The 16957-nt window shown below is 36.1% G+C and overlaps 1 protein-coding gene across 6 annotated transcripts in view; it reads left to right on the top strand.

Moving 5' to 3' along the window:
- The window catches only part of CTNNA2 (catenin alpha 2), a 1142447-nt gene extending 1125973 nt beyond the window's left edge, over positions 1–16474 (top strand). For 2 of the 6 annotated variants that reach the window (XM_059188197.1, XM_059188198.1), the window contains 2 exons: positions 12472–12588; positions 15243–16474. In XM_059188197.1, coding sequence (XP_059044180.1) covers positions 12472–12588; positions 15243–15530 — 405 coding nt within the window. In that variant the 3' untranslated portion in view covers positions 15531–16474. The remainder of the gene's footprint in view (positions 1–12471; positions 12589–15242) is intronic. The other 4 variants (XM_059188196.1, XM_059188200.1, XM_059188199.1 and 1 more) reach the window with 2 other exon arrangements.
- Positions 16475–16957: the final 483 nt, after the last annotated feature.

Here is a 16957-nt window from a genome sequence, read left to right on the forward strand (position 1 = left end):
ACATTTCCACCAACAGTGCATGAAGTTTCCCTTCTCTCCAGCATCTTTGCCGAAACTTATTATTTCTTGTCTCTTTGATTTGAACTGTTTTGACATGTGCAAGCTAATGTCTCATTGTAGTTTTGATTTGCATTTCCCTAATAATAAGTAACATTGAACATCTTTTCATGTCTGTTGGCCATCTGTATGTGTTCTATGGGAAAATGTCTGTTTAGGTCCTCTGCCCATTTTTTAACTCAATGTGGTTTTTGTTTTGTTTTGTTTTGGTGTGGAGTTGTATAAGTTCTTTAATCTATCTAATAAGGGATAGTATTGAAAATCTATATTTGCAAATAAATTCTCTGAGTAAGTCACCTTTTTTTGATGGTTTCTTTTCCTATGCAAACGTTTTCTATTTTGGTGTAGTCGCAATAGTTTGCTGTTGCTTTTGTTTCTTTTGCCCAAGGGACTTATCTAGAAAAATGTTGCTAAGGCCGTATCAGAGATTACCACCTATGTTTCTAGGATTTTTACGGTTTCATCTCTCACATTTAGTCCCTTAATCTATTTTGTGTCTATTTTTGTGTACAGTATAAGAAAGTCCAGTTAACATTCATTTTGTATGTTTCTGTCCAGTTTTCCCAGTACCATGTATTGAAGTACTCTTTTCCCCAATACATTTCCTAATATATTCTTGTCTCCTTTGTCATTAATTGACCAAGTGTGGATTTCTAGACTCTCTGTTCTATTACATTTGATCTGTGTGTCTATTTTTACTCCAGTACCATACTGATTTGATTACTAAAGCTTTGGTAGTGTACCTTGAAGTCTGGGATTGTGACACCTCCAGCTTTGTTCTTAAGATTGCTTTGGCTGTTCAGGGTCTTTTGTGGTTCAATACAAATTTTAGGATGCTTTATTCTAGTTCTGTGAAAAATGCTATTGATATTTTGGTAAGTATTACATTGAATCTGTAGATTGCTTTGGGTAGTATGAACATTTTGGATAGTAAGGACATTTTAACAATATTAATTCTTCTGTTGCATGAGCATGATAGAGCTTTTCATTTGTATCATCTTCAATTTCTTTCACCCCTGTTTTATAGTTTTCAGTATACGCGTCTTTTACTCCCTTGGTTAAGTTTATTTCTAGTTATTATATGCTTTTTGGTTCAGTTATAAATGCAATCATTTTCTTAATTTTCTTTCTGCTATGTTATTAGTGTATAGAAATGCAACAGATTTCTATATGGCTTTCGTATCCTGTGACTTTACTGAAATCATTTATTCTGATAGTTTTTGATGACCTCTTTAGTGTTTTCTACATATAATACCACAGCATCTGTAAATAGTCACAGTTTTACTTTTTCCTAGCCAATTTGGATGCCTTTTATTTTATTTTTTTTTTTTCATATTTGATTTTTGTGGCTAGGACTTCCAGTATGTTGAATAAAAGTGGCAAGAGTGGACATCCTTGTTGTGTTCCTGATTGCAGATGAAAAGCTCTCATTTTTCACCATTGAGTATGATGTTAGCTGTCAGTTTGTGATAGATGGCATTTATTATGTTATGTATTTATTATGTATGTTCCCACCAAACCCACTTTTTGAGAGCTTTTTATCATGAGTGCCTATTGACTTTTGTCAAGTGCTTTTTCTGCATTTTATTGAGATAACCATTTCTTTTTTATTCTTTATTGTGTTTATTTGGTATATCAGGCTGATTGATCTGTGCATAGTAAGCCATCCTTGCTTCTCCAGCATAAATCCACTTTGATTGTGGTAAATGATCTTTTTAATGCACTGTTAAATGCTTATTAACATTTTATTAAGATTTTACATCTACAGTCATCATTTTTGTTGTGTCTTTGTCTGGTTTTGGTATCAGAGAAATGGCTGACCTTGTAGAATGAGTTCAGAAGCTTTCTTTCCTCTTCTGGTTTTGAAATATATATATTAATACTTCTTTAAATTTTTGTGGAATTCATCTGTAAATCCATCTATTCCTGGACTTTTGTTTATTGGGAATTTTTGATTGCCAATCCAATTTCATTACTGTTCATATGATCTCTTTCCTCCCAGCTCAGTTTTAGAAGACTATATACTTTATTATTATTATGATATGATTACTATACTTTTTTTATATTATATTGAGAGCAGCAGAGGGAAAGGAAGAAACAGGATCTCACTGAGCAGGGAGCCCTAAGTGGGGCTCAATCCCAGGACCCAAGCAGAAGGTCCTCAAATGGTTAACCAACTAAGCCATCCAGGCACCCCTCTTTCCTTCCTTCTACTAACTTTGGGGTTTATTCTTACTTTTTTTTTAGTTCTTGTAATTGTAAGATTAGATTATTTACATGAGATTGCTCTTGTTCCTCAAGGTAGTCCTGCACTGCTGTAGATTTCCTCTTAGAACTGCTTTTGCTGTCTCATTGACATCAGACTATTTTCATTTTTCTCCATCTATTTTTCCTTTCATATTTAATACATTTGTCAACATGTTGGTTGTTAGTACCATACTGTTTAGCCTCCAGGTGTTTGGGTTTTTTTTTCTTTTCTTTTCCTTTCTTTTCTTTTCTTTCTTTCTTTCTTTTTTTTTTTTTTTGTAATTGATTTCTAGTTTCAAACCTTTGTGGTTGGAAAAGATGCAGGAAAGGATTTCAGTCTTCTTGAATTTACTGACACTTATTTTGGGAAATAATATGTTATCTATCCTGGAGAATTTTCCATGTGCACTTGAGAACAAGGTGTATTGTTTTTGGATGGAGGGTTCTGTATATATCTGGTATTAAACTGGTGTGATGTGTCATTCAAAGACACTGTTTTCTTATTGATTTTCTTCCTGGATGATCTATCCACTGATTTAAGTAGAGTGTTTAAATCCCCCACATTTATTATTATTTATGTCTGTTAATATCAGCCTTATGTGTTTATATGTTCCAATGTTGGGTACATGGATGTTTGTAATTGTTATATTCTCTTGTTTCACTGAAATTTTATCATTATGAAATGCCCTTTTTGTCTCTAATTTTAGTCTATTTTGTATGATATACATTGCTTTATTGGGTTTTTGTTGTTGTTGTTCCATTTGCATGGAATATCTTTTTCCATCTCTTCATTTCCATTTTGTGTGTATCTTTATGTCTGTAGTCAGTATCTCTAGGCAGCATCTAGGTGGGTATTTTTTATTTTTCTGATGTATTCCATCACATTATGTCTTTTATTGGAGAATTTAGAACATTTACATTGAAATAATTATTGAGAGTCATGTACTGTTTGTCATTTTGCTCATTGTTTTTTGGCTGTTTTCTCTTTCTTTGTAATTGACGACTTTCTCTAGTGTTATGTTTGACTTTATTATAGGTTTTTAATTACCCTGAGCTTCATATATAACATCCTAAATATATAGCAACCCTATTGATGGTCACTAAAGTTCAGACACTTTCAGAAAAAACTTTGTTTTTACTCTACCATGCACATTTTACATGTTTTTCTGAGCCCCCTTAACTAATTTAAGATCCTGATTTTACTACTTTTGTCTTTTAGAGTGTTTGCCTACTGCCTTTAGTGTATATTTTCTTTTACTCATGAAATGTTTTTCTTTCATAAGTTTTCTTCTAGTTATGCCTTTTTTTTTAAATGGGTTTCATCTTATTATCATCAGTTGCTAGAGATTAATTGGGTTATGCTTTGAGAATTCTGAGATCATGTCTAAGACAAAGGTCTATAAGTGACTGGTCATGTCTACTACATGGCAGCAAGTGTGATACACAACAACCATCCTTGCTTTATTGGTTTTGGAAGAGACTTGGAGCACTGACAAGTAGGGCCGATCTTGAGGTATCCCATTGTGTTGTTTTGTACCTGTACTACTTCTTGTTATTTCCTGGCCTTTCTAGGCCACAGCTCAGACACTGTCCTTCTCTTAGATTAGATTTTGTCTTTTAATCATCCCAGACCTTTTTTTTTTTTTTTTTTTTTTTACCATAAGAAGCTCTATTCTCAAAACCTGCCCTTTGCTAATTTATTTGCTTGATAAATGTGAGCACACTCCAACCAAAGGTAGGAGGTTTGTTTGCCCCTGTTCTTGGAAGCTTGTTGGATGGGGATTTAAAGTACCCCTAGAGAAAGTGTAGATCCAACAGTCAGAGTTTTGCTGGATTTAGATGATAGGCCAATCTTAAGTAGAGATGGCAGATGCTAGGTCCAGTATGCTAGGACTAAAGATTAAAAGTAGCCCATTCTGTAGGAAAAGAGATCTCAAATTTCAAACTGTAGAAAACAAATCTAGGGAACCCAGTTATTTGTATTTTTTTTTTTTTTTTTTTGATGGAGATGAAGCACCAGACTTCGGAGGTTGATCTTCACTAGGCCAGAAGTGGCTCCATTTTTAATTTTTTTTTTTTGTATTCAGTATAATTGTTATTAGTTTCAGGTGTGCAATATAATGAATTAATTCTACATATTACTCAATACACCCCATGATAAGTACCCCTCAATCCCCTTCATCTATTTCACTCATTCTTGCACTCAGTGCCCCTCTGGCATCACCAGTTTGTTCTCTAGGAGTCTTTTTGTTTTGTTTCTCTTTGATCACTTGTTTTGTTTCTTCCACTTATGAGTGAAATTATGTGGTATTTGTCTAATTTCACTTAGCATTAGAATCTCTTGAATTAATAGTAAGATTGCTGGATCATATGGTAGTTCTATTTTTCCATAGTGGATGAGGATTACTTTTTCTCCACATTTTCACCTGTAATTATTTCTTGTGTTTTTGATTTTAGTGAAGGGGTTCCATTTTTTAAGTGAATGAATTTAAAAAGTTACACTTTCACCATAGCATAATTTGTGTTTTAGTAAGAAATAATATAGTAACCAAAATGAAGAGCCTGAATTTTTGGAATTTTAAGCCCTATAAGTGGTCAGGTAAAAAATTTTATACTATTTATTTTGCTGCCTCTCAGTGTAGAGGTTTAAATCTCATTTTCATAGATTAAGTAATCTATCTCTTACTATGGTCATTTTTATTTTATACTGTTTTCTCCAGCCCCAGTTAAGCCCCAAATCTTCATAGATACTATGGGTGCCATATATCTGCATAAAACCCCCATGCTTTCTTGTAGTTAATCATGATCTCAAATTTCCTCTTTCCAAAGAATTCAGTAGTGTAAAAAAAGATACTAATTTTTTGATGCTTTTCTATTGCCCCTGTGAATTTCTCCGTGCCTTTATTCCTATCATATTAAAACTGTGATCTACAGGCATTGGGGTACCTGGGTAGCTCAGTCAGGCATTCAGCTCTTGATCTCAGGGTTGTGAGTTCATACCCCATGTTGAGCTCCATGATGGGCATGGAGCCTACTTAGACCAAAAAAACTATAATATACAGGCATTGAAAGCAAGCCAAATTGGTGGCAACTTCATTAACAAGAGGGTTGGAGAAAGTCCAAATGCAGGATAGTGGGGGTGGGGTAATACTTTGAAAGGAGAAAGAGGAAGAGGTAGAATCCATCCAAGAAATACAAGTTTTAAAAGACCATTTTGGACTCAAATGGTGATTTAAGGAAACATGGATCACAGTAATAATAAAAGCTTTAAATTTGTTAAGGGCCTATCATTTGCCAGGCATTCAGCTTTGAGGGCACTATCTCATTTAATACTTAATACTTAAAAGTAAAAATGAAGTGAGCACTTTCAAGATTATGAAGTAGAGCTAGGTTAAGTAGCTCTCTCAAAATCACATAGCCATTGATTAATCCAAGCAGGGTTGGAATTGTAGAGTACATGCTTTCATTCACTATAAGAGAGGAAAAAAAATAGGAAGAGGGGGCAAGAGGGAGAGCAGGAGGTAGTGCATCATATGTAAGAATGCATTGGAAAAGGGATCCTAAGGAGAGGCAACAAACCCTCCTAGGAAAGGAGCCTTTTCGGAACTCAGGTAACAAAAGAGGCTTCAACCAGCTCTTTCCACCCCTGATAAGAGGGTCATAAGCTCGATAAGAATTTCCTTTCTCTACTATATGAATAATGCCATGTAACATGATTCCTAGTAGTTGAATGTGAAAAGAAGTAAAAGAAAATAATAATCTAGAACCTTCAGAATATACTCACTTGCCAGGCACAGTCCTCCAATATCCAAACTTTTGGTCCTTGTTCTTGTCTACTCCTTTCTTAATGGTTGCACTTTACATGGTGGAGCCTAGGCGATATTTTATGAGGCATTAAAAAGCTTTCATCATGTATCAGCAGATCCAACACCCATACAAAGTTAGGCACTTCTGATAGAATGGAGTCCTTTGGTGGCTCACCCATCTTATGAAGATAATGTTCTTATCTTCATAAGATAAGAATTTGTCTTATGAAGATTTGTCTCCCACTAATAATAATACTGGAATATTGATCAAAGGTAGTGATTTTCTGCTAGCTGGCTCTCCTCTAGGGAAAGTCAAAGGAGCTTTAGCCCTTTGAAGAGTTACTGCATGGTATGAACCTTGGATGGTGAGGACATGCTCATTATTACAGATGACAAGATCAACAATCAATGCATGGTATATTGATATGATGTAAAGATTGGCTTTGTACCCAGAAATAACTCCCAGTCATGATGGGTGCCTAAAAATCCATTGGTACCACTGTTGCCTCTAGTTCTGTTGTTATGGGAGAACAACAGAGAAAGCCTCTGGATCAGGAAATCTTGAAGGATTAAAAAAGGAAGGGTATGAGAAAGAAGAAATATAGAAAAAGGAGTTAGGGAGTTCTAGACAAACAGACATGTCTGTTCCTAACTTTCCAAGGGCCAGCACCTCTTGATATTCCCACTTCTCCTTAGGATTCCAAGGTTAGCAATAATGCCTTGTTTTGGGTTGAGCAAAAACTGTTCTGCCTTTAATAGTGAGAAAAAATGGCTCTAAGCCATATTTAGGAAATTTGTTGACTGTAATTAAGCCTTCATGGGAGTCCCCAAGGTTTACTTACCTATAATTGAAAAAATGCAAATGAAGACAGTTAATCAGTGGACTGGCTGACTATGAAGCGCTACTACCTACCTAAATGAATTAAAAACAAAGACAAAAATTTGTCCCATTGAAAAAGTTACCAGAGTGCCAATTGGTAAATTTCTCAGCAAAACTGTGGAGATTTTTTTTTTTTTAAGATGGCAGTGCTTTTCTGCTAAGGCCTTTGTCAACTTCATCTTGGAGACATTATATACAGATTTCCTAACAACTGGCCTTCAGCATTGGAAGAGCACCAGCTGCTTCCCTGGCATCACTCAAGGCAGCCCTGCAGAAAAGAATAACAGACCTCTTATCCTCCCCTATACTGTGATTCATCCACTACTTAAAGTTATAAAACATTTGCTTTTCAAGATACCAAAGTGAAATGGGAATACCCCTGGGATTAAGCCAACTTTTCAGGAGCTATCCTATAGTACGTCAGCTGTCATTTATGGAGGATTGTTACATGTTCTAATGTTACCAGATTTAATGCAGTTTTCCTTTTCGTAACAACAACTGCAGCATACCTGTGATGGTCATTTCATTTCAGACATCCTACTTGTTAATATAGTCAGCTAATTTTTATCACCTGACTTAATTCCCCATATACTTCAAACTTTAATAGTTATGTCTTCTGTTTAATGATTTCTTAATTAAACAACCCCAATTATGGTATTAGCTATAGGAACAAGAGTAAATACAGCGTCATACTTGTTAGCAATCTGACTGGTAGAAACAAAAACGTCAGGTATTAAGTCAATTTAAATACAGAGGTAGAGATATAGTAGATGACACATCTTTCAAAATGTGACCTCTTGGAGAAAGGAGCTAAAGACGTTTCTGTTTCCCTGTCCTTCAACAGCTTTGGAGGGAGCAAAGTGCTTTGATTGATTAATGCCAGCCATGGCCACCATAAAGATGAGTGGAGGATTTCTACCCTATTATCCAGAAGGAATACGTTTTTGCTAACTCACTACATTGTTATTTGATGAAGAATGAATGGACTAGGACACTGAAATGAGGGCTTACCACAAAGGAATTCTTTTATTTGCAAATGTATAAACATCCATAAAGTAGGGAAAGATTCAGTTAGGCTGAACCTTTTCACCATGTCTTTGTTTGCTTGAGTTATTTATTACCCTGGACTTGCTAGAGCTTTTAAAAAGTGCTATTGATATAGACTATGGAAGAAGTAGGCAGGTATTGCAAGGTATTTCAAATGTATCACAATTTCTAAGGAGATCAAATATCTTTTCAAAGCCTCATGGATTTTTAAAACATGAAATGTTCTTCTTCGTGGATAATAGGCTCCAGTGCTCTGGGTTTCTAACCTCCCATTCATTAACAGCAAAGCTAACTTGTACCAAGGGTTTCTTTCTTTCTTTCTTCCTTCCTTCCTTTCTTTCTTTCTTTCTTTCTTTTTCTTTTTTTTTTTTTTCTCTCTCTCTCCTGCAAGCAATTTGTGACTTCTTTTGGGGAGATAACTGTTTAAATATAAATAGATGACCAGCTTCAGTGGAAAGATTGCAGCTTTCTCAAGGTGTTTACTTTCAACTTATTGTCAGTTCTCCCATTACAACTTCCTCCCTGCAAAACACTAACTCAGACCCTAATATGTATAGAATAGCCCCCATTAGAATACTTGTTAGACAAGAAATAATAAGTTATTCCCACTAAAAGATCTTGCAAGAGGCTGAATTGCAGAGCCCTTTTAGACCACTATCAGCTCTAACTTGAGAAAATTAAAATAAAATAACCTAGATCCAAAGGGGACAGGTCCCAACCCCCAGGCTTTTCTAAGTTTTTTGAAGTAACTAAGTAAAACTCTGGTTTTTATACAGCAAAATTACATTGAAATGAATTTTTTTTTAATCTATTTAGTTTAGCTAGTAGTCCCATGCCATTTACATTATTTTTAATCCATGGACAGATAGTTTTGTACTGGGGATTTCTGTGAACTACCATTTATGGTTTATTATTTTTTAGTAAAAATCAGCTTTTTTGAAAATAGATTTGTTTCCAAGTTATATTTCTCTCTATCTTAAAGTGTATTAATGTAGAACACACAATGTAACCCAAATTTTCTTCTGTAATTACATATCTTAAGACATTTACTGTGTCCCAGATACTTAACCCAGTGTGTTTCCCTCCACCTCTTTAATATTACTTTGCATTATTGACAATGCCGTGTGTGTGTGTGCGCGCACGCGTGTGTGAATTTAAAGGTAGCTGTTAAGTCTAAGCTGCTAAGTCCATTTGTTTTATTGCCAGGCGGTCCCAGAAAGTTCACCATTATTTTCAAGGGTGAAGGATTGCTAATTACATAATAGAAAATAGCCTTGGTTGTCAAAGAAATAGTTAAGATACTTCTTGGTGGTGTTATGACTTAGATTATTGAAATACTGATTTTGATCCTCAAAGTATAATGCTGAGAAAAATTTTAGTAGATCTATTGGACCTTTTGACCAGAGAAAATATGCATTTAGCATTTTATTCTCTTTGTGAAAGCACTAAATAAGGAATATGAAGGGAAGGAGAAATCAGAAATTAACATAGATACCTATAATCTGCAGAACACTGTTCATGAAATAACTGGGAAAACCAATATAAGCAAAACATGTGGTTTCTTAAAACTGGCCCCCAGTTTCATTTCCATCATTTCAGTTGCCCCTTTGATAACTTTACTGACATGTAGCACAGATACCTTAAGTTCAGAATGTCCAGAGTTAAACTCAATATTTTAGCAACTCCATTTTCCCCTAATTGCCATCATCTGGGTTAAGAGCATCAATTTATACCCAGCTATACTAGCTAGGAATTCCAAATTTGTCCTTTTTATCATTCAACCATTTAGTCAGCAATAACACCTACTTCATTCATTAAAGTGAGTTTGGACTATTACTCCCTCCATGATGCTTTTTCTTCCTACCCTATTCCTACCTGACTCAAGGCGGGTCCTATATTGCTTGTTTTGTTAGTACCTTACATCCTACTAAACAAATTACCAGCTTAAGACCTTATAGTTTGTGTCTATGTATGTGTACCCAACACAAAGTAGTAAGTAGTATCTGAAGAAATACCTGGATGAATCATGGTAGGTAGAAGACCAAAAGAGTCTATGAGATTTGAGCATTTCCAGAAATATGGATATACTTTCATTTGAGAATTTGATTGAATCGTGCAGTTATATTTGTGTCAAAGTCTGTTTCTATTGAAACTGAACACCTCTTGCAAGGTAATCCCCATGTTCATGAGATAGTGTAAAACTTATGACATGGCGTTTCAGAATTCAGATGATCCTGTAAATTTTAAGAGTCATTTTAGGCACTTTTGATGACAATCTTCGTCTTTGACATAATGAATTAGCACAATTACCAATTAATGGGAGAATCACAATTCAGCAGTGTCAACTCAAATATTTCTCTCCATTCAAAACACAAAATGAGGATGGTGTAGGGAAAGAGAAATCTGTCAGGATTTGAGTGAGGTTAAGAAGAAAAGACTAGTACAGCGGCAGTAAAAGAGCCAGAAAAACCCTCTAGAAATGACTATGAAACAGCTCTCCCACCCTTATTTGCTTTTCATGGATTGTAACAGAACAAGATGTGAGGAAACATCTGCTACCTTTTTAAAATAGTACTTTGATATTTTAAAAAAAAATAGTGACAGAATTAGGAGAAGCCTGATTTCTGTGGTTAGGGACAGCAGACACCTATGAAATGAAATAGGGAGAATTAATTAGTCTAGCATAGCTTGATAGATAATGGGCTGTGGCTTCATCTGCCATGCATGGCTCTGGGAAGTGGCATCAAGTAAGGGTTAGTCTGTGGACACTGGAGTTAGGCTGCCTGGGTTTAATTCTTGGCTTCATCATATACCTGCGATGTGGTATTTAGCAAGCTGCATAGCCCTTCTTTGTCCCAAGTGGACAGAATAGCATTACCTGTCTCAGGCATGGTTGTGAGATTGAATGAAAGAAAGGAAACTGGGGAGTTAATGCAGAGACTGACACATGGTAGCATTTGCTAAATGTAGGCTCCTTTTTTTTTTTTTTTTTTTTTTAATTAACTAAAAATTGGGGCACTTAGACTAGATAGAGGGACTGAATAGAATGTCCAGAAGGAATTAAAAGGCCCTTAAGCAGCAAAAGATACAAGTTTCTTTCTACTCCCAGTTTAGTCAGTGCATATACAGGCTAGCTGGAGGAAGGGCAGAAATACAGTCAACTTTCTGGCTGTTAGAAAGCTAAGAACACCAGCCCTGATAAAAGCTTAGAGCACTAATGTAGCTGAGCCCCAACTAAGGGCACAACCAGTCATTATAGCTGTGTAGTGAATGTGCTTCAGAGAAGCTGAACAAGTACAAGAGAAATCTGCAGGGATCAGATTCTAGTAACTGCTCCCATAAGGGTGAATTCAAGCCAAAAAGGACTGGGCAGGAACACACCTGAGGCCAGGACTTCTACTTACAAAGAATTCAGGCTCCAAAGACAACACTAAGAGTCAGAGATGAGATGGTGGCTCTCATCAAACTCAGTCGTGATACATATACAATGGTACCAAGTTTAAGGACAGGCGTCTACCCAAACAGAGTTAAACATTGAGATAGGTTCATTCTGAATGATACTGAAAAACAAGACCCCAGAGATTAAAGAGTGCTTCAGATGGTAGTCTTTGGAGAAAAACAGTACAAGTCCTGATCCCTACTTTTGCCCATTACTTCAGATGCGAGTTCTGTTACCTAAGTTTAAGGATTTTTGGAGCCTACACCATGCAACTTAATTAAAAGGACAAGGCAATTCCTAAGCACCTCCTAAATACTCAATTATTATTGGTTATTAGGACTTCATTTGTACATATATATTTACATATCTTGTCTGAAATTGCCATAAATAGGTTTTCCTAAACCTTGTATGAAAAGATCTTATTGCCATGTACCTTAGTCTTTTTAGTGTATTTTTTCTTTTTTTGAGATTTTTATTTGTTTATTTGACAGAGAGAGCACAAGCAGGGAGAGCAGGAGAAGCAGGCTTCACAATGAGCAGGGAGCCAATGTGGGGCTTCTGGGATTCTGACCTGACCCGAACGCAGACGCTTAACCAACTGAACCACCCAGACAACACAGTGTATTTTCTTTAGGAGTGAATCTTTAACTAAAAATGCCAGGCCTCTGTGCTATTTCAGACAAACATAAAGGAGATCCATTTTTAAATAAAAGAAATTCTGATTGTGGCAGCAATGATCTAAATCATTAAAATGGATCTAGAGGAATGGCAAAAGTTATTCTTTGGGAATTCAAGTTTTCAGAAAAAGTCAAATTTCTTTTAATTTTAGATTGGGCATATTGTCTAGCAGTATACTAGTTCAGGTTTAGTTGGCCAGGTTCCTTACCTGCTAGCTTTATACCTTGCCACAAATTCATATCTGCCTTACCAGGTACCTTGAATGAAATCATTGGCTTTATATTTCAGAGCTGTCTCACTTTCAACCAATGTATTAGGTTTATTCACAGGATTCCTGCATCAGGCTGGGAGAGCAAAGGGGTTCTGAAGAAGAGACAGGCTATCATATTTTTGCTGCAGAATTAGACACCATCTATCTGAAAATGGAATCTGTGGTAAAAGTTTCCAAATTACTTGTAATTCTTCTCCTTGGATCCACTTAATTCTCCCAAGATTTGCTTTCAGAGAATCATTTAATAATGCAATAAATGCATCTTTTCTTATTCTACTTCTACTAATTCTATTTCCCATAAGCAAATCCACAGAACTGTCCCTGATATCCTTCTCCCCTCCTTACCTATGAATTAACTCACTTTGTGAAGGACTATTTCTCATTTTGAAACCTGACAGACTTACAGGGAACTGCCGATGGGCCAAGGGCTATGATATCTAGCTTCTAAAGAAAACATGACTGACCCCATCGTCTCAATATTTTCTTTCTCTGTAATTATTATACCTGGGGGTATAATAGAAAAGATGTAAAAGTGAAATTTAGCCAGATAACTGGCCCTGAGGCTGCCAGACTCATCTATGATCAAAGTTCTGAAATCATTAAATGAAATAAACCTTGAGACAGTCTTTGGGTTTCATTAATCCAGTGGTTCTCAATCTCTAGCATGCATCAGCATCCCCTGGATTACAAATTTTTGATTCAGAAAGTTTGAGAGTAGCCTTAAGAAATTGCATTTCTAACAGGTTCCCAGGTGATACTGATACTGCTAGTTCATAGACTATGAGAATCACTATACTAATCCATGCTTGGCTTTTCTTCTATTAACATGAATAATCTAGAAGTTGCTTTTCTGTAGCTGGATTTCAAAATTTATGCTCTACCAATTAAACATTATGGGTTAGGCAGTTATTTTGGTATATGTGCACCTTGTACAGTGTAAAAAAGTGGTAAAGTAGTTACTCTTTACATCGGGTTGATTTAATTCACAAAAGAGTTAATTATCTATTTGCTGAATCATGGCTCTAATCCACAAATCTGTTTGCTTCTATGTTATGGAGTCAATGTAATACTGCCCTTCAATCTGTTTTTTAAATAGTGAGGCCTCAATGCTATGGTATTGCAAGGAATTCAAACATAGAAAGTATCGTCCATTGTTTTCCCCAATGATCTGACTTCATGAGCTTTTCTGGAAGTGGGAGAACTCAGAGCTCATTTGTCATAATTTTTTAAATTTAGCATCACATTTCTTTAGCTCTAATGAAGTATGTGTAACAGAGAACAGCCTGAAAATTATCACAGAGACCTTAGATGTAATTTCTGATGTGCCCCATCACAGCTTGGGACACCCTTTGGTCACAAAAAATGGCAAGTTAAAGTGAGGGCAAGCCACATCACATTGGGCAGCTACAGTGTTTGGGGTACCTTAGTTTAAAAACTTTGCTAGTCTCATTTCACCCAGAAGGTATATATCTAACTCCCATTCATGAATGCAGCTAGAGTCCATCAATCTCAACAATGAGAAATATTCTTGGATTCCTTGTTGAACTGCAATGTATTTAGTTCCTTAGCTGATATTATAAGAAGTTTGATGAATAATCAGACTATGCTCAAGCACCCAAGAGGCTAGAGTAATATTTGCAGCCAGCTGTTAATTCTTTCCTTTAACTAGGGTCACTTGTGGAATCCTGGCTGAAAGGGAGTCTGGGAAATGCAGTTTTGAACTTTCCAAGCGTCTGTAGTCCAGGAAGTGGAGCAGGTTGAAACAGATATTGAATGGTTTCAGAAACAGTATACACCACACTGTCAAACTGGGTTAAAAGTGGGGGGGGGGCGGGGAGTGAACTAAAAACACCCCTGGCTTTAGAGTCTAAGGATGAGCTTCTAAACCTACTGTAAGTTGTTTACAGTAGGTTTAATACTTGTTACAGTATTTTAGCTATCCTACAAGTATCCTACAGTATCCTACCTGTATCAGTATCCTACCAGTAACAGTGGGGCAGTATGATACAGTCTTTAAGGATTTCATCCCTTAATCTGTATAAAGCACCAGTTTTCTCATCATAAAATGCAGTGACAATAATAGTTACCTCCTGGGGTGCTTGTGAGTTAAATGGAGAAATAAAAAGTTCTTAGAATAGTGTTTGCCACATAGTAAGAAATCAGTAGTTCATTAACATGTGGATATGGGGGTCTCACTGAATGCTCTCTGACCTACGAGAGCCTGACATAATTCTTATTTTTGTAAGAGGTATATCTAAGACCTGAGAATAGTTAAATAGATATTCAAGTCCAATGAACACCTCAGTAAAAGGCAGTATACCATAGGTGTGTTTCTCTGCTTAGCTGCCTGCATTCCTATCATACCTGAGCTCAGGATGGAGAAACTGTCTATATTTCCAGGAGTAGAGCTATAAAATTGAGATATAACTCTGTACTTTTTTATTGTACAGTGCCTGCCAAATGGCTTTTAAGCATTGAGTTATTCTCAGCCTTACCAAACAGTCTAATGTAACAACATGAGATGTTCCACTTTGGAAAACTTGTGTTACATTGGAACCCTTACATGCTAAAAAAGAGCTTGGTCTTTAAAAGTATTAGAGTTTTAGAAAGCTATGCCTTAGTGTATCTTCTTTTTTTATTTTTACCTTGGGATTAAGGATAGAAGAGAGTGACTGCTATGTAACTAGTTCACATTATCATGTAATAATTTTGCTCTTTTTCTGCACAACACTGTTTGAACTGTGAAGTTACACGACCATCTTGTGAATGCTGTGCCGTGACTAACCCAGGTGTATCTCTCTCCTCCTCCTGCTCTAGCTGGACAGTGCCACATCACTCATCCAGGCAGCTAAAAACCTGATGAATGCTGTTGTCCTTACGGTGAAAGCATCCTATGTGGCCTCAACCAAATACCAGAAGGTCTATGGAACAGCAGCTGTCAACTCACCGGTTGTGTCTTGGAAGATGAAGGCCCCAGAGAAGAAGCCCCTTGTGAAGAGAGAAAAGCCTGAAGAATTCCAGACACGAGTTAGACGAGGTTCCCAGAAGAAACACATTTCGCCTGTACAGGCTTTAAGTGAATTCAAAGCAATGGATTCATTCTAGGACGATAGGCTTTAATAAAAAAGCTTTTTTTTTCTTTTCCTTTTCTTTTTAATTCCATTTTTGTATGCATACCTGCCGACTCGTATGCCTCTGGCATGGGGAAATTAAGGGAGCAGTGTCTGTTTGCATGTGAGATGAGATGTGATCAATACTACTGATTCATCAGTAGCTGGGGAGGGAACAGGGAATTCCTGTCCTGAGGTGGTACAGAACTGTCCTTTGCAACATTCTCATAAAATTGGGCAAAGAGTTCGCATTGCAATGTTTATGGGAGTGGGAGGGATGGGGAAAATAAACTTAATTTTACAAAAGCAAACTCTAATGCATGCAAGAATCATTAGGTTGGCAGGTATCTTAATAAGTGAAAAATCTGGAAGTGTAATGGTAGAACATAAAGCTTGTATTGCTTCTGTTTCAGTGCAAAAATGTACTAGCCAATACGCTGAAGTGTGTGGCCCACAAATTGAATAATTTAACTTTGAAGTCATATCCATGATATTAAGTGGATTTTTTACTAAGGAGAAAACTAACTCATCCAGTCAAATTGTTTCTTTTAATCTGTATTCTATTCTTTCTCTCGTAGTAGTGCCATTACTAGTGCTCATATTTTCAATTTTTCCCCCTTTACTGAAAATAAACACTTATTTGAGGCAATTATAATCCTTCTGGGGGCACTGGAAGCACAATATATGGTGATCCATGTTTTACTTTAAAAACATTTGAACTATGATTTTGCTAGAAATAGGAGACCCCGTGGTGGAATGATAGAAGAATGGAAACTGATGATGTGTGAAGGTTTAGAGGCAAATACATAGGTGTAGCTCGGAGTGCTGGTATCTAATATGCCATTGTATCCACTAACTCAAAATAAACACATATAATCTGGAAATCTGACAAATGTTTCTTTTTTTAAAAAAAATGCATACTTAATAAAAGTTTTGAGCATCTTCTTGAAAATTGGTTAAAAATGCTTTTTGTTTTTAGAGATTGGGGATAAAATGGGTGGTATTTCCAGGTCATCTTTGGAGTCCAGAAATTGCTTTTGATTTATTTCATGTTTTTTTCATTTGTTTTTATTCACTTTCAAACAATCTAAAATGATGAAGTCATGCGTTAGACTTCTCTGGGCCATGTTCAACCCTGGGCTACACTTAAGAAAGATAATGTGTTCTCAAATTGAATAAAAAAAATTCTAAGGAGGCTCATTAATTTCAAAATACTTTCTCTCCAAACTATGAAAAGTAGGCCCCTCTCCCATTACTTAGGAGGAGTGGGCTGATGTCTTTCAGCTATGGCTGGAGGAAAAAATGTCCCCAAATGTTCATCTGAGTGCTCAAAACTCCTATCATTTGACTTGTCCCTACAGGTTAGCATGTAACAGTATGTCTCCAGAAGACTTCTGGTAAAATAAGGTGTGTTTCTTAGCA

Source organism: Mustela lutreola, chromosome 9 (genome assembly GCF_030435805.1).
Source record: "Mustela lutreola isolate mMusLut2 chromosome 9, mMusLut2.pri, whole genome shotgun sequence".
Taxonomy (NCBI): Eukaryota; Metazoa; Chordata; class Mammalia; order Carnivora; family Mustelidae; genus Mustela; species Mustela lutreola.